Source organism: Cololabis saira, chromosome 15 (genome assembly GCF_033807715.1).
Source record: "Cololabis saira isolate AMF1-May2022 chromosome 15, fColSai1.1, whole genome shotgun sequence".
Taxonomy (NCBI): Eukaryota; Metazoa; Chordata; class Actinopteri; order Beloniformes; family Belonidae; genus Cololabis; species Cololabis saira.
Window position 1 is genome coordinate 5,099,959 of NC_084601.1, and position 23,643 is coordinate 5,123,601.

The 23,643-nt window shown below is 38.5% G+C and overlaps 2 protein-coding genes across 4 annotated transcripts in view; both read left to right on the forward strand.

The window, feature by feature from the left end:
* The window catches only part of ehmt2 (euchromatic histone-lysine N-methyltransferase 2), a 28,809-nt gene extending 27,229 nt beyond the window's left edge, over positions 1-1,580 (forward strand). For all 3 annotated transcript variants that reach the window (XM_061742194.1, XM_061742196.1, XM_061742195.1), the window contains exon 28: positions 856-1,580. In XM_061742194.1, the coding sequence (XP_061598178.1) occupies positions 856-1,036 (181 nt within the window). In that variant the 3' untranslated portion in view covers positions 1,037-1,580. The remainder of the gene's footprint in view (positions 1-855) is intronic.
* Positions 1,581-4,728: 3,148 nt separating this feature from the next.
* slc44a4 (solute carrier family 44 member 4) overlaps positions 4,729-23,643 on the forward strand; it is a 28,082-nt gene continuing 9,167 nt past the window's right edge. Inside the window, exons 1-10 of the mRNA XM_061742198.1 lie at positions 4,729-4,927; positions 17,384-17,432; positions 17,565-17,638; positions 20,423-20,501; positions 20,603-20,702; positions 20,803-20,934; positions 21,451-21,511; positions 21,732-21,846; positions 22,414-22,497; positions 23,384-23,496. Of these exons, the coding sequence (XP_061598182.1) occupies positions 4,900-4,927; positions 17,384-17,432; positions 17,565-17,638; positions 20,423-20,501; positions 20,603-20,702; positions 20,803-20,934; positions 21,451-21,511; positions 21,732-21,846; positions 22,414-22,497; positions 23,384-23,496 (835 nt within the window). The 5' untranslated portion in view covers positions 4,729-4,899. The remainder of the gene's footprint in view (positions 4,928-17,383; positions 17,433-17,564; positions 17,639-20,422; positions 20,502-20,602; positions 20,703-20,802; positions 20,935-21,450; positions 21,512-21,731; positions 21,847-22,413; positions 22,498-23,383; positions 23,497-23,643) is intronic.

The window sequence follows — 23,643 nt, forward strand, 5'->3', positions numbered from 1 at the left end:
TTTCTTCCTTCTCTTTTTTCCTCTTTTTTCTTCCTTCTCTTTTTTTCTTCCTTCTCTTTTTTCCTCTTTTTTTCTACCTTCTCTTTTTCCTCTTTTTTTCTTCCTTTTCTTCTCTTTTTTTCTTTTTTTTCCTCTTTTTTCCTTTTTTTTCCTCTTTTCTTTTTTTTCTTCCTTTTCTTCTCCTTTTTTCCTCTTTTTTTTTCTTTTTTCCTTTTTTTCTTCATTTTCTTCTCTTTTTTTCTTTTTCTTTTTTTTTCTTTTTCTTCTCTTTTCTTCTTCTCTTTTTTCCCTTTTTTTCTTTTTTTTCCCTTTTTTCTTTTTTTTCTTCCTCTTCTTTTCCCCTTTTTCCCTTTTCCCTTTTTTTTCTTCATCTCTTTTTTCCTTTTTTTTCTTGCTTTTCTTCTCTGTTTTTCTTCTTTTTTGTTCTTTTTCTCTTTTTTCCTCTTTTTTCTTTCTTTCCCTTTTTTTTCCTTTTTTTCTTTTTTTCCTTTTTTTCTTCTCTTTTTTCCTTTTTTTTCTTCTCTTTTTTCCTCTTTTCTCTTTTTCTTTTTCCTTTTTTTCCTTTTATCCTTTTTAATCTCGACATTTCGACTTTTTTCTCGAAGTGCATAATAAAAAAAAATCTTCCCCCAGTTATAACTAATATAGATAAATGCAGCATGTGTTGTCTTTATTCTAAGTCTGATACAAGACTTTTCATTTTTTGCGGCTCCAGACATGTTTGTTTTTTGTGTATTTGGTCCAATATGGCTCTTTCTACATTTCGGGTTGCCGACCTCTGCTCTAATCCAATGTAATGCTCTTGCTCTGAGGCTTTCTTTTAAAATGGTTGCGTTGTCTTGTCTCCATCTTTAGGTTCGACTATGGAGACAGGTTTTGGGACATCAAGAGCAAGTATTTCACGTGTCAGTGTGGATCAGAGAAGTGCAAGCACTCGGCCGAGGCCATCGCCCTGGAGCAGAGCAGGCTGGCCCGGCTAGAGGCCTGCTCAGAATCAGGAGCCGACTTTGGGATGAGCCTGCTGGGAAACTCATAGAACTCTTAATCGTGGGGCCTTTGGATCGACCACTTTGGTTTTACACGCACATGCCAGCGATGGAAATACACTATGAAGACGGGAGGCTTACATTGTAATCAGTTTACGATGCATGGTGCTTTTTTTTTTTTTTTTTTTTTTCTTTAACTTGAAATTTGTCTTTTTCACAGAAGTGTCACTTTATTATTTCCATTGTGGTATAGGTCAGAACCTTTCCATTTTATAACAGGTATTCAGAGGAAAATCCGGAGATTGCATAATTCTGTCTGTACAGTAATTGTACTGTATCTCATAACTTATGTATGCCTTGACACAAACATTGTGCATGGAGACTCTGTCTCCATACGCCAATCATTTATGATCACATTTTATGTCTGTATGTTTTCTCTTGTGCCAACATACACAGGATGTTTTGGCACAGGACCGTAACAGATCACAGAAGCCCGTGCTGAGCTCAAGAACATGAATTATTGTGCGGTTTTTTGGATGCATGTGTTACCTTTTTGCCTTGTTTTGTTGTTGATTGTTTTTTTTTTGTTTTTTTTAATACATATGGCTTATTCTAACTTTTAGTGTTAAAAAAATAAATAATACATTTTTCTTTGGTGTCTTGTGTTAATTAATTTAAACTGTTGATTACGGTCCACAGTACGTTAAACTATTTTGCGGTAGCGATGGAGTACAGCTCATTTACCAACCACCAAACCCCCATTTGTGATTTCAATGCCATTATTGTCAAACAGAACAATTGCCTCCAGTCAGCAGAGGGCAGTTTGGAGAAGGCTGGGAAAAGGTGCACAGGTTACTATCAGAGAAATTATGTCACAATGAAGATGTCTCACTCTGGCTCCAATTTCTTGCTTTATACATGTCTGACTGAAGAGCCGTAGTTCACTGGGCAAAACTACAGGACTGTCTCAGAAAATTAGAATATTGTGATAAAGTTCTTTATCTTCTGTAATGCAATTTAAAAAGAAAAAAAAAAAAAGTCATACATTCTGGATTCATTACAAATCAACTGAAATATTGCAAGCCTTTTATTATTTTAATATTGCTGATTATGTCTTACAGTTTAAGATTAAGATTCCCAGAATATTCCAATTTTTTGAGATAGGATATTTGAGTTTTCTTAAGCTGTAAGCCATGATCAGCAATATTAAAATAAAAGGCTTGCAATATTTCAGTTGATTTGTAATAAATCCAGAATGTATGACATTTTTGTTTTTGTAACTGCATTACAGAAAATCACAATATTCTAATTTTCTGAGACAGTCCTGTATATATTCAAGATTTGATTAGATTTTTTTTTTTTTACTTTTGTCTTTGTGTTGACTTTTGTATGAGTTGTTGGAGCAGGTTAAATGGGCAATGATTTTTGTGCAGTCTGTTGTATCCCCCTTTTCATGAAGAATATCGGTCAGAGCAAAATAGATGACCTCCACATGAATTCCAGTAATTTCATGCTGTAGGTATCAAAGTCTGCATCTCTTATTTTACTTCAAGAGCCATTTTTCCAGTGTGTCAATTACTACGGTTTGAACGTCCTTACAAATGTATTCAGCACTCTTGGGATACCCTTGGTAATATCAGCCACCTCGTCCTCCTTCAATAAGACAGTTTTAAGAAAATACATGAACCAATGTCATCAAGCCATATGTGATCATTAAACTTTAACGTTCCTATTGTTTCAATTCAATTCAATTTCAATTCAATTTTATTTATATAGCGTCTAATACAACAGAGTTGTCTCTAGACGCTTTACAGAGACCCATACCCAGAACATGACCCCCGAGCAGTTATTACATAAACAATGGCAGGTAAAAACTCCCCTAGTGGGAGAAAAACCTTAAGCCAAACAGTGGCAAACTCCCCTTTAGGAGGGAAGAAACCTTGAGCAGGACCAGGCTCATCAGGGGGGACCCTCCTGCCGAGGGCCAGACTGGTGGGTCAGGGACGGCAACAGCACAGCAGGCAGGTGGAAGCAGCAACGGGATGACCAGGGGTGGGGACCGCAGGCCAGCACACAGCTCCCGAAGCTCCGGCCCAATCAGCAAGTCCCAGGTTGGGGTGCAGGGTCGGGGAAAGACTTGTGCTCCGTAATGCAAGCTACAAGCCACCCACGACCACCTGCAGGTTCCGGTGTCCGGCAAAGGATGCTGCAACATGGACAAAAGAGAGAAAGGGAGGAGAAGGGGGGGCCAGCACAAGAAACCACAGAATCAATTTCACAGAATTGTAATTAATTTACAGAGGAACCTTACTATACTACAGAGGCTCTTGATACTTTACAATGTAACTGTATTTCAGGTTGTTGAAAGCACACAATGTAAAAACAAGTTTCTTGTTACAAGTGGCATATTTTCAACAGATAAAACTGAAGCATTCATCCTGAACAAAATAATGTTGCTACTTCCCCGTGCTGTACATAGAATGATTAGACAATGGTTATAGATGAACTTATTGATGCTCCGAGTGGTAGATAATATTTGACTAACTGGTGCTGATTTGCTGGAAGATCAGACCGGTTTGGTGAACTTGACACATAAAATAATTTTAAAAAATGCACCAAAGTGCATTTATACAAAATTTCACATGATCCACCAATCAGAATTCACAAATCAAAAAATCATCTTCTGACTGGCTGGACAAGACACAATTTTGACTGAGACAACCATGACCCGCTGTTGCTGCCAGCCAGGAAATGGTTTAAGTTTAAGATTAGTTTAAGATTAAGGTTCCCAGAATATTCTAATTTTTTGAGATAGGATATTTGAGTTTTCTTAAACTGTAAGCCATGATCAGCAATATTAAAATAATAAAAGACTTGCAATATTTCAGTTGATTTGTAATGAATCCAGAATGTATGACATTTTTGTTTTTGTAATTGCATTACAGAAAATCACAATATTCTAATTTTCTGAGACAGTCTTGTATAATAGGAAATTTTTGGTAGGCTATTTTTTTTCTCTACTACATTTGTAATTTTACATTGTGTTACCGGTGTTTTCATGTACCAACATGCAATTATGTTGACTTGAGTTATATTGATATTTGATTGATTCTGCCATTCCATGCTCCCTGCCAGAAAATGCTACTTTGTGGTTCTGCGCATGCGCACAGTCGATTTTCAAAGTTTGATTGCGACGCCAATCATTTCTTGCACAATGTAAAAAGGATAATATGGGATGTCGAGTATTTTATCCTTCAAAATACATTACCCATGACATGAATTGCATTACACTTTGTGAAAATTATACGATAAAGAGAGAAAAAAAACAATTCTATCGCTTTATTTGATATTCATTCGGCTATTCACCTTTATTTAACCAGGCAGGTCATTAATAACACATTCTTATTTACAATGACGGCCTGACAAGAGACAAGGACCACTTGAGGGGAAAAGGACGTGGTTTATGGAGTAAAACACAATAAAATTGTAGCTCTACAAAGGTAGAAAACCATTAGCATTTTTTGGCAAAGCAGCAAAATGGCAGAACACCGGCCCCCTTAAAGTCTCATTTGAAGGAATGCGGCCCTCTACCTAATATGAGTTTGACATCCCTGACATAAACAGTAATAAGTCTATCTGTCCACTGTCTGAATTCGGAGTGACGCCTCCTTTCTGATAAACAATCTTTGACTGCGCAGGTACGCGCATCTGTAAACAGGTACGCGCATCTGTAAACAGGTGCGCTCCTGTCGTCACCACTTAGTTACCAGCGTCAAGGAAGGCAAAGATTTCCTCGCTGGGACGCACTGACCTCGCCTAAAGTCCCGTTTATGTGTCGTTTTGTAAAGTTTTAAGCTCTATTTTCAGCAGCGGGAGGTGTTTTTAAGAGTTTGGGAGTCGGTTGAGGCTGAACATGGGTAAAAAAGCAAAGCAGGAACAAGGTGAGTTAAATATTCTCCGTTAGTTCTCCCGGAGGACTCTTACTGTTGTCAAAGTGAACTCTTCCAGCACTTACAAGCTAAACATCATATTATTAAAAGACTGTGGTTTACTTTTAATCAATATCTTGACTACAACTTTATGGAGGTAGATATAAAATGACATCACAGCATTATAGGTTTATTGAGGCTTGTCCAAGTAGACATGAATGACTTAAGTTCTTAAGTTTTGGTTATTATAGTTATAATTGAATTACGTCATTATGTCATGGTGGTTATTACCAGTAGCCTACTCGAGTTGTAAAAAGAAAAATCAGGGGGGATGGTGGATTTTATCATATGGGGACAGATATTTTGTGCTGATTACAAATAATATAATATATTACAAATAATAGCAATGACCAAAACAGCTGCAGAAATACTGCAGGAATGACATAGCAGCAGTTAAATGCAGCCTTCTGTAAGCTTTAAATATCCACTGGGCTTACATCAAATACATCAAAACACAACAATAAAAAACAGTTTTCTGAACTTATCAATATGACTCTGTCCTTCACAGGATAAGTAAAATGGATCACTGCAAAAACTCAAAATCTAAACAAGAATATTTGTCTTATTTCTAGTTAAAATGTCTCATTTTAGTAAAGAAAATATCACACTTAAAACAAGACTCATCACTGGAAAAAACAACAATTTTCACCTGTTTCTAGTAGATTTTCACTTGAAATAAGTAGAAAAATCTGCCAGTGGAACAAGATTTTTTTGTTTGTAATAAGAAGATAAATCTTGAAACAGGTGAAAATTTTCAAATTTTTCTGGTGTTATTCTTCTGGTGATGACTCTAAATGTTGAAATAGCAGTAAAACCACATTCATTGATGAAATGACATAAGGGATGGAAAGGAGGGATGGCAGTTTTACAGGGGGGGATGATTTGGACCGTTTTTATTTCAGGGGGGGATGCCATCCCCCCTCATCCCCCCTCATCCCCCCTCAACTCCAGTACTGGTAATACCTTGTTCTTAAGTTTAGGTTATTATAGTTATAATTGAATTACGTCATTATGTCATGGTGGTTATGACTATAATAAGGTTAATTGATGCAAGCAGGTTCCTGGTTCCCGGTGACCTTTCCTCTCACAGTCTAAAAACAGGTTTATTAGGTTAATTGCTGCTTCCAACTTGCCCACAGGAGTGAGAGCATGAGCATGTGGTTGTTTCTCTACATGTGGCCCTGCGGTGGAGAGCTAGGATAGACTCCAGGAGATCCTCATGGCCCACAAATGAAATAATCAGCAGGAATAAACAGTAGATGGATGAATTATTACTGCTGCTATCATACAAGTTCAAACGCCATAACCTCACATATCACTTTCAGTATTACACAAGTGTGACCTACATTCATCTACATTAAAAGACATAATCAGAATCAGAATCAGAATCAGAAAAGGGTTTTTCGCCAATTTTGTTAGACACACACAAAGAATTTGTTGTGGTGATTGGTGCAATACAATACAAATATAAATAATAGTAGTCTGGTTACATAATAATACATAATAGTACATAATAATAGTGGTGGTTTTTATTTCACATAACTTCATTTCGGGAGAATTAACTTGACTGACTGACTGTGTTATTAGATGTACACAAATGTGTTGGTACTCTTCCATTAAATAGAGAAAACCCCACAATGGTCACTGATAAAAGAGCTGAGAAATACTTTACTGATCATTGACTTTGAATTCTGGTTCAGCAGAATTATAAATAATTTAAAAAAAAATTAAATCACCAGGGACACTAACCTGGACAAAAAATACCTGACCCTAGACTTAATGAAAGATGATGATGCAAAATCTTTTGAAGAGTTTACTGCAGTCAAGTGAATAGTGTAGTGTAACTCTAACTGAGACTTCTGCACCTGTTGACAGGTATTTTGTACACTCATGAACAAACTGCTCCGTCTGTCTCAGGTGTGAAGGATTTCTTCTCCAGTCCAGACTGAATGCTTCAGCTCCACAGATGTTCAGCAGGTTTTAGAAGAAAACACTTCAAAACACACAATTATTAACACCCAAGTCATTCTTGGGCGTTAATAGTTGTGTGTTTTGGGTCATTATTGATGTTGGAGTACCTATGGCATGCAGTCCAGTAATAATAATAATAATACTAATAATAATAATACTAATAATAATAATAATAATAATAATAATAATAATAATAATAATAATAATAATAATAATAATAATTATTATTATTATTATTATTATTATTATTATTATTATTATTAGTAGTAGTAGTAGTAGTAGTAGTAGTAGTAGTAGTAGTAGTAGTAGTAGTAGTAGTAGTAGTAGTATAACACATTTTATTTGTAAAGCACTTTTCATAAAATAATCTCAAAGTGCTACAGATACAAAATAAACAAAAAGGAATAAAATCAAGACACATAAAAGACCAGTAAAAGCATAAAAGCACAGAAACAATAAAAACATCTATTAAAGACCAGGGAAAACCTTCCTGAACAAAAACATTTAAGCCCCTTTTTAAAAGTGTCCACAGACTGGGGTGGACGTAGCTGTTCAGGGAGGGAGTTCCAGATGTGGAGGTTCAGGGAGGGAGTTCCAGATGTGGAGGTTCAGGGAGGGAGTTCCAGATGTGGAGGTTCAAGGAGGGAGTTCCAGATGTGGAGGTTCAGGGAGGGAGTTCCAGATGTGGAGGTTCAGGGAGGGAGTTCCAGATGTGGAGGTTCAGGGAGGGAGTTCCAGATGTGGAGGTTCAGGGAGGGAGTTCCAGATGTGGAGGTTCAGGGAGGGAGTTCCAGATGTGGGGGTTTAGGGACGGAGTTCCAGATGTGGAGGTTCAGGGAGGGAGTTCCAGATGTGGAGGTTCAGGGAGGGAGTTCCAGATGTGGAGGTTCGGGGAGGGAGTTCCAGATGTGGAGGTTCAGGGAGGGAGTTCCAGATGTGGAGGTTCAGGGAGGGAGTTCCAGATGTGGAGGTTCAAGGAGGGAGTTCCAGATGTGGAGGTTCAGGGAGGGAGTTCCAGATGTGGGGGTTTAGGGACGGAGTTCCAGATGTGGAGGTTCAGGGAGGGAGTTCCAGATGTGGAGGTTCAGGGAGGGAGTTCCAGATGTGGAGGTTCAGGGAGGGAGTTCCAGATGTGGAGGTTCAAGGAGGGAGTTCCAGATGTGGAGGTTCAGGGAGGGAGTTCCAGATGTGGAGGTTCAGGGAGGGAGTTCCAGATGTGGAGGTTCAAGGAGGGAGTTCCAGATGTGGAGGTTCAGGGAGGGAGTTCCAGATGTGGAGGTTCAGGGAGGGAGTTCCAGATGTGGAGGTTCAGGGAGGGAGTTCCAGATGTGGAGGTTCAAGGAGGGAGTTCCAGATGTGGAGGTTCAGGGAGGGAGTTCCAGATGTGGAGGTTCAGGGAGGGAGTTCCAGATGTGGAGGTTCAAGGAGGGAGTTCCAGATGTGGAGGTTCAGGGAGGGAGTTCCAGATGTGGAGGTTCAGGGAGGGAGTTCCAGATGTGGGTGTTCAGGGAGGGAGTTCCAGATGTGGAGGTTCAGGGAGGGAGTTCCAGATGTGGGTGTTCAGGGAGGGAGTTCCAGATGTGGAGGTTCAAGGAGGGAGTTCCAGATGTGGAGGTTCAGGGAGGGAGTTCCAGATGTGGGTGTTCAGGGAGGGAGTTCCAGATGTGGAGGTTCAAGGAGGGAGTTCCAGATGTGGAGGTTCAGGGAGGGAGTTCCAGATGTGGAGGTTCAAGGAGGGAGTTCCAGATGTGGAGGTTCAGGGAGGGAGTTCCAGATGTGGAGGTTCAGGGAGGGAGTTCCAGATGTGGAGGTTCAGGGAGGGAGTTCCAGATGTGGAGGTTCAGGGAGGGAGTTCCAGATGTGGAGGTTCAGGGAGGGAGTTCCAGATGTGGGTGTTCAGGGAGGGAGTTCCAGATGTGGAGGTTCAAGGAGGGAGTTCCAGATGTGGAGGTTCAAGGAGGGAGTTCCAGATGTGGAGGTTCAGGGAGGGAGTTCCAGATGTGGAGGTTCAGGGAGGGAGTTCCAGATGTGGAGGTTCAGGGAGGGAGTTCCAGATGTGGAGGTTCAAGGAGGGAGTTCCAGATGTGGAGGTTCAGGGAGGGAGTTCCAGATGTGGAGGTTCAGGGAGGGAGTTCCAGATGTGGAGGTTCAGGGAGGGAGTTCCAGATGTGGAGGTTCAGGGAGGGAGTTCCAGATGTGGAGGTTCAGGGAGGGAGTTCCAGATGTGGAGGTTCAGGGAGGGAGTTCCAGATGTGGAGGTTCAGGGAGGGAGTTCCAGATGTGGAGGTTCAGGGAGGGAGTTCCAGATGTGGAGGTTCAAGGAGGGAGTTCCAGATGTGGAGGTTCAGGGAGGGAGTTCCAGTTGTGGAGGTTCAGGGAGGGAGTTCCAGATGTGGAGGTTCAAGGAGGGAGTTCCAGATGTGGAGGTTCAGGGAGGGAGTTCCAGTTGTGGGGGCAGCGGAGCAAAAGGCCTGGCCTCCCATGGAGTCGTGGGGGGGTTGATAGAGGAGGTTGGTGTTTTGTGACCGGAGGTTACGGGTGGATGAGTGAGGGGTCAGGAGTAGGGATGGGAATTGGGGGTGGCAGTAGCTCAGGTGGTGGAGCGGGTCGTCCAATGATTGGAAGGTCGGCGGTTCGATTCCCGCTCCGTCCCCAGTTTGCTGTCGTAGTGTCCTTGGGCAATACACCTTACCCACCTTGCCCCGTGTGAATGTGTATGAATGTTTGGTGGTGGTCGGAGGTTTGGCGCGATATGGCAGCCACGCTTCCGTCAGTCTGCAGGGCAGCTGTGGCTACGGAGAACGTTCTCACCGGTAGCTATCACCGGTGGTGGTAGCTACCGGTGAGAATGTGGATGAATGAATAAGGATCTCTGTAAAACGCTCTGGGTGCCTTGAAGGGCACTATATAAAACCAAGTCATTATTATAATTGATGATATTTTTATGATTCCAATTCCAATTTCGATTCGTTCTTTATCGATCCCCCTTATCAATTCTCATTTGGAGAAAAAAAAAAACAACAACATGGCACTAATATGATAGGCAGTGTTCCAGTTAATTAGTTACCTGCAGTATTATTAGCCAAGGACATGCTAATGTTGCTGCTGATGGGTTGAGAATTACTGGCGTTCTAAAAAACAACATTCATTGATTGTTATTGCTGCTGTGTGCACGAATGTTTTTCCATGTTGCTAGTATTTCCACCCTTTGATGAAATATTCATTGGGCAAGTATTGCAAGTTGCCCTGTTGGCATCTTTTTTACTGAAATGTAACCAGACTTTCGAGCGTTTGTATCGCTTGGGCGCCATGTTTACTGTTGACTGCTGCCTTACGAACGACTGGAATTGAAAAGGGAAAATTTGCAAAGGATTCCAAGGAATTGAAACACTGGACAAGAACCAGTTCTCGATTCCCATCCCTAGTAAGGAGGTCTTTGAGGTATTAAGGGGCATTGCTGTAGATGCAGAGGTGGGTGATGAGGGCAATCTTGTATTGGATTCTTGAGGTTCTGGGAAGCCAGTGTAGGTTCTGAAGAATAGGGGTGATATGGTCGTATTTGCAAGTTTTCATCAGAGTTCGGGCAGCACAGTTCTGAATGAATTTGAATGCTCAAATATCCTATCTCAAAAAATTAGAATATTCTGGGAATCTTAATCTTAAACTGTAAGCCATGATCAGCAATATTAAAATAAGAAAAGGCTTGCAATATTTCAGTAGATTTGTAATGAATTCAGAATGTATGACATTCTTGTTTTTTTAATTGCATTACAGAAAATAAAGAACTTTATGACAATATTAATATTAATACTAATTTTCTGAGACAGTCCTGTATATTATCCATCTCTTCAAATTGTCATCCGTGTCCAGGGGGGTTGGCTTCAGTCCTGTTGACCCTAAACGTCTGTAGGTACAGGAACATCAAGCTGTTTGGAGATTTTCTTTCATCTCTCTCCTTTGCTTTCTCTGGTCCATGTTCAGTGTGGTGAACACTGTGATACCAAACAGCAGAGATACGACTTTATAGTCAGAATAGTTGTAACATTTTGCAACTGAAGGATAGTTTTAGCTTCTGCTCATCACCTGTGACGAGCTGATTTTTCTCCAGAATCCTGGTGTCCCTGTTTGCTCTCTACAGTAGCTCTTGGGTCCAGGTAGTCACAAGTATGTTGACAGTTGGCGTGGTTAAGTTACACCGCAGTAAACAAACCCTCCCTGGAAGTAAATACACAGTTGAGCTTATGTCTTCTTAAATAGGTTATGGAAACATGTCAGAGCTGACACTTGAAACGTAAAAATAAAATACTGTGACAACACAGTCAGTTCTCAATAAAACTGTTGTCTAGTTTAAAGTTCTCCCAGAGTACACCACAGCCTTTTGAGTTGGACATCAACAACAGTTATCAGGAAGTAGAAATCCTGTTCAGTGTTATGAACTTCCTGATTCGTGAAAACAAGATCTCTCAGCTAAATGAATCATTGTCTGAGCAGTTGGACGGTTTGATCATGGGTTTTCTGTCTAGAGGTGGAGGCAGTTAAGGAAGAAGGTGGTGTTTTAATTGTTGCAGCAGATCATTTACCAGAAAATGCATTAAAGCTATTTTTGGTAACATTGAGCCGAATTTAATGAATGGAAAATGAATGAAAAGCAAAAATATCCATAACTGCACCTTTTTTAAAAGATTATTTTATTTTATCCGTCATCTACCCAGGTCGACGTAAGAACTACAGGAAATTTGAATATTGTGATGAAGTTCTTTATTTTCTGTAAAAACAAAAAAGTCATACATTCTGGATTCATTACAAATCAACTGAAATATTGCAAGCCTTTTAATTATTTTAATATTGCTGATTATGGTTTACAGTTTAAGATTAAGATTCCCAGAATATTCTAATTTTTTAAGATAGGATATTTGAGGTTTCTTAAGCTGTAAGCCATGATCAGCAATATTAAAATAATAAAAGGCTTGCAATATTTCAGTTGAATTGTAATGAATCCAGAATGTATGACATTTTTGTTTTTGTAATTGCATTACAGAAAATCACAATATTCTAATTTTCTGAGACAGTCCGAAATGTAAGAGAAATGGCCGACATGCTTCTGATTTATTGGTATAATTTACAAAACAAGGGATCTGTTGGATAAAAAATGTCTGCACATACTGTATTTCTCTCTTATCATGCCATACATGTCATATTGTGTGGAGGTTTGGGGGAATACGTATAGAACTTATATAGACCCTATAGTTAAACTCCAGAAAAGAGCTGTAAGAATAATAAATAAAGTTTCTTATCGTGACACTACTAAAAAATTATTTGTAGAGTCATGCATATTAAAATTCATAGATATTGTATATTTAAAAACATTAGAAATTTTGTTTCGAGTTAAGAATAATAGCCTTCCTGCTTGTTTTCAGCATTTCTTTAAATTAAGAGAAACAAATTATAATTTAAGAAGGCTGTGGGTCTTTGAAAGATGTCGTGTGAGGACTAATGTTAAATATAGATGTGTTTCATTTTTGGGAGTCAAATTATGGAATCAACTTAGTGATGAAGTGAAACTGTGTAAATCTCTGTTGAATTTAAAAAAAATATTGAAAAGTAAAATAATTAAGGATTACAATGCTAAATGATTGGAGTATAATTTGGTTAAGCAGAACAATTTAAAGGGAAATTTCTCTTTTTGTTTCTTTTCATATTGCAGATAATCTGGGTTTTCTGTTGGAAAGTACAGGGTAGGCAAATATAAGCTTTGGCTTCAGCCTATTCCTTTTTCGGTTACAGAGTTTATTTATTTTTTATTTTTTTGTGTGAAACTGATGAGTGTAAACTTGTATGAAAGTGTTTTGTCATTTACACACACACACACACACACACACACACACACACACACACACACACACACACACACACACACACACACACACACACACACACACACACACACACACTTTGAATTGCAAATAATGTAATGTAACCGAAATAAACAATTCATTCATTCATTCATTTAAGTGAATAATTTTTTTGTTGCCGATTTTATTTGAGCATCTATGGTCGGTGTTCAGGAGTAAAATAATAGTGCAAATAAGTCATATTTTTTCGGGTTTTTTTTTCATTTCCTTTTCATACTGCATGTGAACATTTCTTTTTGTTGATGTTTGGTCCTAAAGTAAGAGTAGTGGGGTTTGCTCATGAGACAAAAATCTATTTAAGTTTCCAGCTTTCAGTGAGATAACAAATCTTTCTTTTAAAGTAGAGGCGTTTGCTTTATTGCACTAATTAAATGCATTTCTTTCATATCTCATTAGAGAGATCTGTAACTACACACCCAAACTGTCCGCTGCGTCAGTCCTCTTCAGCCAAGGTCAAGTGACGAGCCCTTACAGCCCTCGTCATCTTGGACTTTCTAACAAAACAAAAGTTGTAAAAATGTCCAGCAGCAGATGTGTAAGGGTTTAAAGGTTTACAGCTTTTCCCTGGAGTTTTTACAAGAATATAAAACCTGAATTGTCTTTTATGTGTGTTGCACAGGGATACATTGTCACAACAAACCCATGATGTTTACGATACCACAGAATTTAGCAGAGTTGAACTCTGACTCTTGAATAAGATTACACAAAGAAAGCTGGCTTTTGTGGAAAATATTTCCGCATTGCCTCTTTATTATTCCATGAATGGTTTTGGGACATTTAAACGCCATTTATGTGATTTAGCCGACGTTCCACATGAGATGTTGGTGTGACATAGGACTTTGAAGTAACTGTGACTATTTTGCAACTTCTAGCAAGAGTCATAAATCGTTTCCTCCCTAGAAATAATTGACCACATTCATATGTTGAATGACTGATTTATTTTATTTGGTTTAACATTTAGTTACCACAGCGAATCAGACTCTGTCGCCACATGAATAAGTACTAAGTTCCTGGATCCTGTTTTGATATTTGCTTCCTGCTGAGCCAGCTGTCCGTCTGCACTGCTCACCAGAGGTGTCAAGTAACAAAGTACAAATACTTGGTTACCTTACTTAAGTAGAAATTTTGGTTATCTATACTTCACTGGAGTAATTATTTTTCAGACGACTTTTTACTTTTACTCCTTACATTTTCACGCAATTATCTGTACTTTTTACTCCTTGCATTTTAAAAACAGCCTTGTTACTCTATTTCATTTTGGCCTTTAAAAAAAAACTATCCAGTTAAATTGCTCCATCCGGATAGAGTGAATTTGGTTGTGGTTGTTTCAGATGTTCTTGTCCAGTTTTGTTCTTACATCCGTTCCCTCAGATTCCTGCAACTAAACTTGGATGTACATTCCAATAAAGGTTAGGATAAATGATAACATCTGAAGTTTGACTTTTTGCACCATTACAATACTTATAGGCAACTAGTCATCTTATCTCCTGCTCTCTGAAACACATGTTAATGCTCAATAGTACACATATATGCTTCTTTAATATATTTGCATTATACTAAGATGCATTCATTTTCAATGGCTTTTGTCCTTAATGGCTTTTTTCCCCCTTACATTACTTTTACTTTTATACTTTAAGTAGTTTTGAAACCAGTACTTTTATACTTTTACTTGAGTAAAAAACTTGAGTTGATACTTCAACTTTTACAGGAGTATTTTTAAACTCTAGTATCTATACTTCTACCTGAGTAATGAATGTGAATACTTTTGACACCTCTGCTGTTGACGCAGTCGATTCATGCCCTTTTAAAGTAGATAAATATGAGATCTACTTTTACGAGATAAATGTAGTTGTGCTGAAATTGGAAATTATTGTTGTTGATGTTGAAGGGCTGTCTGGGATAATGTACACGCATTTTGGGAAAAATCTGATTAACAAAGCTTGTTGTCATTTGCATAGTTCAGTAGAAGTGCAGGGCACCGAACAAAGACCTGCAGGGAATCAGCCGGCCGGTCAAGGTGTTCCTCATCCCTTCCCCCAAATATTACTCTTCTGGGAAATGTATAGATCCTTTGTCAGTCTTGTGATGGTTGCATTTTGTGAGAGTGACCTAACAAGTCAGGTTTTTCCTGCCCAACAAAATGAAGCAGCACAAGCTATTTGATCCTTACAAATCTTCCTTTCATGATTAGAAGAAAGGTTTGCAGTTTGGATCTCTTCAAGCAGTTTTTTTAAACCTCATTACCTATTGTTCTTATTTAAATAATTAAATGGCTGCGACTCTCGCTCGCCTGTAAAATCATATCTAGAATTCAAATTCTATTCAAATAAGTGTGTCAGTGTTGTGCATTGTGTCTGGTGCACGTCATTTTCCTCTTTACATATACAGGGACTAGCAAGACCTGAAAAACTCGTCATCATAAAGTAGAGCGGGAAAATGTCACCCGACAGGTTCATGGTCCCTTCTGGAAATCTTCCTCTCTGTTCCAGGAAGCAACAATCACACAGTTCTTTATTGCATTGCGTCCGTGTGTGTTAGCAATCATGCTGTTACCAGGCAAACTATTAAAAGATCAATTTATTTCCATGATGACGTCAAAGGAACATTGCAGAGTTGAAACAGTCTTTTAGTTAAATTGGTCTGTTAATACTGTAAATTTGTCACATCTATAGATGGAAAAAGAGTAGAGTTAATTGCATCTGCTTCTAACGCTTGCTTATTTTTGATAAACATATTAATGGTGATCCAGTTCTGTTAAGGAAAGACTATGAACTCTCCTCTTTTTGCATGTGTTGCACAATATTGTTATGACAAGACTAGAGACTGGACGTGTCTGCAAACAGTCCTTTTTATATACGTTTTGCACACATTTAAGTTAAAATGACCTCATTTTGTTACCTTCGCTTTGGAAAATTATTTCTGACTGAGTGTGAAAATGTATTGAACTTTGTATAAAAACTGCAGCAAATTAAGTTGAAACTAAATCTCCAAATGGAAGTTTTCTGCCACTGCGAGCACCACAATGCATTTCATGCACATACGGTGTTACGTTTATGTTTCTGGACGAGTTAAGAAATCAGTTTTGGTTTTCTTTTAAAGTCAGGCTCTCATGTTGTATTTGATTCCTTGGTGCAGTAACTTTATTTATTTATTTTTTAATACTAAAGACGATGGATTTTTTCCTTTGTGATGAAAAATGGAGGTCTATTTTCAGAGAAATTTTGGAATCTCGAGCAGGTTACAGAAAATAGTTTTCTTAGTTTTTATTTTTTCCCGAATAAATCATTTATATTTTTTGGAGAAAATTATACAACTATGTCCAAGAAAGGTCGAGGCTATGTAAACTTGACGTACCGTTTGGCATTTAAACTACATTTCTAAAAATGGTTCGTGAGTAATTATACAAAAAACTACAGAAGAATGATACATTTTATTCTTACACATATGTTTAAATTCTCTTGTTGCTATAACCCACTTCTCAAGGAAGTTAGAAAGACAATGGATCTTTTTCAAAACCAAAACTTGGTTCTTAACGTCTCAAGAAAGTGGGTTATACCTATATCCAGCAGTGGGAACAGTGGGTTATAGCGATGGGCTATAGTTATAACCCACTGCTCAAGGAAGTGGGTTATAATACTCGTGCTTACTATATTTACTAGAAGCAGTAGCTTCCTGATTTTATTAAAACATGTGAACAAATCATTATACCAATTTTTTATGAACTGAGCCACCCTCATACTCAACATATTCATATGTACACAAATATTGTGCAGAAGCATCTATAGTCGGTGTTCAGGAGTAACATAATAGTGCAAATAAGTCATTTGTTTTTCTTCTTTTTTTTTTTAAAGATTTTTTTTGGGCTCTAGTGGCCCTTTATTCAAGCTGCAGACATGAAAGGGGTAGAGAGAGAGATCGGGGATGACATGCAGCAAAGGTGCGCAGGCCGGGATTGGAACCTGCGACCGCTGCAGGAGGAGGACTGTAGCCTCAGTATATGAGCCGCTGCTTAACCCACTGCGCCACCGAGCGGCCCGAATAAGTCATTTGTTTTTAATTTCCTTTTCATTCCTTTTCATTCCTTTTCATTCCTTTTAATTAAATGCATTTCAGAAAAAAAGTCCTTTTATAGAGAATTATGAGTACTGGTATAATAGAGTTCATACAGAATTTAATTCCAAGGGCTTTTCTTGCTGGAATTCTGCGTTGAGTTTTGTGAGAGCGCCTTCTCTTTGAGCCAGTGGAAAAGTGCTGCCAGTTGGGTAATAAGAGACACATTGGAGTGAGCTGTGATTGAACCAGCTGTATTACTGACCAGTGCATTTTCTGTTACTTATTAGATAATAATAGAAGATGAGTAAGCTTTCCTTGTGTTGGTTGGCCTGGAAAATCACCAGGCTTTGTTTAACATCAATGAGCTGATTACACATTACAGCACATGCTGCTTAACTACTAATGTGTCCATGATAATCTGACCATAAACAATGTTATTGCTTATTAATGGTTAATGATTTTCTTTTCCCAGACGAACCTGCAGAGTATGACCCAAATTTCAATGGACCCATAAAGAAAAGGTGGAACTGTCTAATACTTTAATCCTCAAATCCTCTGTCCATCTGTGTTCCTTATGTTTTGTGTTTGCTTTGAATCACATTTATCATTCTAAAGGACAATACACTTGTTAACTATTTTTTCCCCATCCACAGAGGCTGCACTGATATAATCTGCTGTATTCTCTTTTTGGTTGTTCTCCTTGGATACATATTCGTTGGGATTTTAGGTGAGTGTCACTTACGATTTTTAACGATTTTTATTGTATAATTCAGCCTTTTCCCTTTTCATTTATTTAACTACAACTGCTTTCTACAAGTAGAGATACTAGATGAGTGTTCGCCCCTCTCTCATGTCTCTGTACCAATGAAAACCACAGGTAGTAGGTGATTAGTAAACGCTGAAATGGAGGGAACAATTTCAAGAACTTAAAGGACAGGGCATAAACATTTTTTTTTTTTTTTTTTTTGCTTCTTCAAGATGTTTCACCTCATTTAAAAGGCTTCTTCATGACCTCGTCATGTCGTTTGCTTCCAGGAAGTGGTTTTAAAGCTGATTTTTTTGCAAAAGTGTAATGGAAATGTTTTTAGCAAATTTCCACACCTCTGGCAGCGCTGGATGTGACGTAGCTGGTCCATCTAAAGTGATCAAAATCGAGTTTACAGCTGATTTTGGCCTCATTAATACGATGTAGTTGTGTTGTGATAGTACTTAATCATTATACAGTACAAAAGGGCTTTGCCTCTGAATGATCATCCACTGCCTTCGTTATTGGGCTATTTTCTCAACAGCAGTAGTTGCAATCGCAATAATTTTTGTTGACACAACTCTAGGTCATTTGAAGAATCCTTTTCAATAAATTAGAAATGAAGTAGCATCTCAGGTCAGAAGACCTGAAGAAAAAGAATCCAGTTAAATTGTTTTTAAAAAAAATTCTAGATAAGTGTATCCATATATTATTTTCAACATAAGATGCAGTTTACTCAGCATGAATGTTTCCCGTCTTATCTGTGAATAAAGGCTTCATTCATGATTTTGCGGTGAACGCCAGGTCAGTAGCTCTTTATTGCCCTGTAATTAATTCATGCAATAGTCAGGGCCCTCTCTCTTATCTAGAGTCAACCGAGCAGTGACTGGTATGTACCAATTAATCACTCATATCCTCTGTTTGAGTTGATCCAAAAGCACAGTTTGACTTCTTGTGGTTAAGTGGAAAAATCTGCCCTCTGAAATATTTTATCTGTGTAATAAATGAGAGGCAGTGCTGATTTTCACCCTTTCATCTCACTTTTAAAGCACTGGATTATCTGAAAGACTTCATTTCTCAAACCCCAGATACTATATATATATATATATATATATATATATATATATATATATATATATATATATAGATGTAGACTTTTCTCCGTCACGGGACACATGGACACATTAGTATTAGCAGATATGATAACGGCAGAACGGATAACTGTACTGGCTAATTAATTTATGTCCCTAAAGGACGTATTTTAAAGCTGCTCTTTGTAGTTGTACTTCTCCTGACCACATGGGGGCATATAGAGCTATTGACAAGAGTTACTTGCAGTGTGCAGTGTTTCCCAACCCTGGTCCTCGAGGCCCACTGTCCTGCATGTTTTAGATGTTTCCCTTCATCATCACACCTGATTCTAATTAATGGTCCTAATTAGCTTGTCATCAAGGTCTGCACATTTCTGTTGATGATACAGCCACTTTTATCATGGTGTGCTGAATCAGGGTAACATCTAAAACATGCAGTGTCATTTTTTTTTTTATATAATTTTTTATCCCCGATTTTTTCCCATTTTCATCACCCAGTGCTCCTACCTAAGCGACAGTCCTGGGCATTGCTCCCTCTACCAACCAGATCTCATATCTTAGGTCTTCTCCTGAGGAGTGAGCAGCAGCTTCTTTTCACCAGACATGGTGGGGTTTCTCCTGCCGGACGTAGCGCGTGGAAGGATCACGTTATTCCGGCCGGATCCTCCCCACCCCATCTGTTCCCCGGTTGGCCAGAGGGGGCAGTAGAGCCAGGACTGTTGCATCTTTTTGTGAGGGTAGCTCCCATTAGCTACCCAAGGGAACACGGGGAGAACATGCAAACTCCACACAGAAAGACCTTTCACCAACCCCACCCAGGGTGTGGGTGCTGAAGTCATGGGGGAACTAACACGCACTTCAGCGCCCACAGCGTCCCCGGCGGGAATCGAACCCAGGACCTTCTTGCTGTGAGATAGCTGCACTACCACCGTGCTCCTAGAAAAACATGCAGTGTCATTTTCATCTAGGGGGAAGCTTGGGAACGGTGTCGGTGGAGAATAGTCCCGTGCCCCTGGTAAATGATGCTGTGGGCGGGCTGTGCTGTGGTGCTGTGGTGCATATATATATATATATATATATATATATATATATATATATATATATATATATATATATATATATATAGGTGATTGGGACTGCAGGACCTATTGCATGACATGGAGCATTATGCCCAACATGTTGAACACTTTTACAAACTTAGATATTAACTTCCTTGTGATATACAGTACTGCCCTCGTGGGGTCAGATGTGGTATTTGTACATAGAGTGGCTTTAAACTAAACCTCAACCAAGTGGATAGTCACTAAAAAGGAAGAATGTGACAACAAAAATACAGATTTCATAAGCCCAGCTGAACAGTTTTGTCCATTTCTGCTTAAGATCGGTTTATTCAACGCTACATCAAGAGAAAGTTCATGAAAACAGAAACCCCCATCCTGCAGTGTCCTCTTCTGGTTCATGTGAAGTCATTCATTCAGTGTGGTGGCAAATTCTGACTTGATTAGAGGATTTATATATACTGCTGCTTTCCTTTTAATCATATTTATTACATATTATTGTACCTAGGTCAAGTATATAATTTTTTTGTGTATTTGTATCTAGGAATACATGCTGATGAAGTAATACTGTCTTCTGCTTCACAGTTGTAACGTGTGTTTTCTTTTTCCCTCGTTAGCGTGGCTCTATGGAGACCCTCGACATATTCTCTATCCAAGAAACTCAACTGGGTGGTTCTGTGGTATTGGACCAAATGAGTAATTTAATTCTTCCATCTTTTTTGTTCTTAAAATAATAATATGCACCCATTTTTATCACGTAACACAAAATTAAAATGGATGTTTTTCTTTTCCTTTAGGGGCCGACCCAACTTGTTTTACATCAATGTTATTAAATGTGCCACATCTGTTAATGTCATGGCAACTGCTCTTAACGGTTTTCAGTGTCCAACCACACAGGTACATAACTCTTCTGGAGATTGTTTTGTTTTGTCAAACTCTATAGGCTACTTTACACTGGCAGTGTCCCAGAAGTGATGGTTTTGTTCATGACTTACAGGTGTGTGTAGAAGAATGTCCCTCTGAGTTCTGGGCTGTGGGAGTAACAGACTACATCCCTGATGTGAAGCCAGAAGCTGTTTTTAATCAAAGTCTGTGCGCTCCATCATTGAACCTTTCAATGACTGAACTGGTACGCTACAAATGTTTTTATCTTTTTTTTTTTCCTCTGCAAAGTAAATGTACAGGACTGTCTCAGAAAATTAGAATATTGTGATTTTCTGTAATGCAATTACAAAAACAGAAATGTCATACATTCTGGATTCATTACAAATCAACTGAAATATTGCAAGCCTTTTATTATTTTAATATTGCTGATCATGGCTTACAGCTTAAAAAAACTAAAATATCCTATCTCAAAAAATTAGAATATTCTGGGAATCTTAATCTTAAACTGTAAGCCATAATCAGCAATATTAAAATAATAAAAGGCTTGCAATATTTCAGTTGATTTGTAATGAATCCAGAATGTATGACATTTTTGTTTTTTTTATTGCATTACAGAAAATAAAGAACTTTATCACAATATTCTAATTTTCTGAGACAGTCCTGAATATAATTTCAAATGGCGATATTTTGGTCCATATTTTGACTGATCAACATATCTTATGCTATTTGTTTAAACACGATAATTGAATGTTTTTTTCAGACAGTAAAAGACATTGTGGAGAAGGAGCTGTGTCCTTTATTCTACACTCCTACAACCCCAGGTGGGTAAAGAATTTAACTTTAATCACCTTTACATTTCATAATAAAATACTGTACAAGTCTTAGGTCCCCTTTGTCTTTTATCAAAATATTATAAACATGAATCATTTGGCTGATAACTGGCCATTTATTATTTAGCTTTTTCTTTTAAATCAGCATCAGCCATAGACCCTCCCCGTACCAACAAGCTGTAATGTTTTGTCTTTTTCTTTTTACTCCTAGTGTTGGGGAGATGCCTGCCTGATATCTCAGCACTGGGGGGGGTCGATCCAGATTTCAGTGTTCCAGGCTTTTCTTCATTGAACGAAACAGTCGGCCTCATCAAAAACGGCACAGGGTAAGAGCTGGACTCCAGACCTCTGCATCAGAGCATTTCACTTGATAACTGCACATGTGAATGTCTGAGTGATAAACTCCTAATAACCCCATGTCTTTCTCCTTCTCATCACCAGCTCAGGGTCAGTGGGTTTGTGAGTTTCTGTAGAGTAGAAGCTGCGTTTCTCTGCTCCTGTTTTTCTCAGCAGTGCACAGCAGCTTTACGTGCCAGGAAATAAAACCTGCAGTGTCGCGGCATAATGCATAGTTTTCTTAGTTTGTTTGTCAAAGCGGATTGGGCTTGTGTCTGTCTTGCTTTCAGTGTCGCTTTTAGAGATGTAGTGGGTAGAAAGTTTTATTTTGAAAAGTCATTGCTCATAGTTGTTTGATCTTGTACTGAACATTATTCGGGATCTTTTCTGTACCACTACATTCCTCGTACCAAGATGCTTTTTGGAAATATGTCAAAGCTGGCACTTTGTCTTGTCCTTGTGTTTCAGTGTCTGCAATATCTTAACTTAGATTTTGTTTTTCATACACTGAAAACTAACACCAGCACCAAACATGTCTTTGCTTTTGTCCTCATTAGGGACATTCTCAACAGTTTCAGTGCCAAGGACATTGGGATTCGAATCTTTGAGGATTTTGCATCGGCGTGGCCTTGGATCCTCTTGTGAGTTGTCTTTCTGTGTCACATTTCACTCAGCTCCACCTGCAGACATGCAGACCAATGCTGAGTGGACTGAGCATATTTTGATTAATAAAGAAAAAGAAAGTATGGGAGGGGGGGGGGGGGGGGGGCTCCATATTTTTAGCCAGAATGAACTTTAATACCAAATATTAATATCAAACATACAAATTTGTTACGGGTTTGAGCAATTTTGGGATTACCTATACCAGGGGTCGGCAACCCGCGGCTCTAGAGCTCTTTAGCGCCGCCCTAGTGGCTCCCTGGAGCTTTTTCAAAAATGTTTGACCTTTTTTCCCTTTTTTTCTTCTTTTTTTCTCTTTTTTCCTTTTCTTTCTTCTTTTCATCTATTTTTTTCTCCTTTTTTCCTTTTTTATTTTTCTTTTTCTCTTTTTTCTTACTATTTCCTTTCCTTTTTAATCTCGATATTTCGACTTTTTTCTCAAAATTTCGTCTTTTTTTCTCGACATTTTGACTTTTTTCTCAACATTTCGACTTTTGTCTCAAGATTATACTTCAACATTAATCTTGACATTTTGACTTTTTTCTCGAAATATCGACTTTTTTCTCGAAGTGCATAATGAAAAAAAAACTACCCCCAGTTCTAACTAATATAGAAACATGCAGCATGTGTTGCCTTCATTCTAAGGTTTATACAAGACTTTTCATTTTTTGCGGCTCCAGACATATTTGTTTTTTGTGTCCAATACGGCTCTTTCAACATTTCTGGTTGCCGACCCCCGACCTGTACTATACCTTGGAAGATATGTCTCTTGATATTGTATATTTCTTACAATAAAATGTTTCTGTTTTAGTTGTTTGTCATTTTACTGACTTCGTGCTCTGCTCTCATCCGCCTCTCTGGTCTCAGGGGTCTGGTGATAGCGATGCTGGTCAGTATGTTGTTCCTGCTGCTGCTCCGGTTCACTGCTCCAGTCATGGTGTGGGTGCTCATCGTAGGACTCCTGGGTGCTGGTGCATACGGTAAACACTCACCGCCCGGGGTTTATTTCTGGATTACCATCGTAACATTTTGTATTCATTTCTTTCACAATAAAATACTTTTTTTCAACCGTTTGAAAATGTTGAGCCAGTACAGATGACTTGGGCTAGATTTTGTGTGAACTTTAT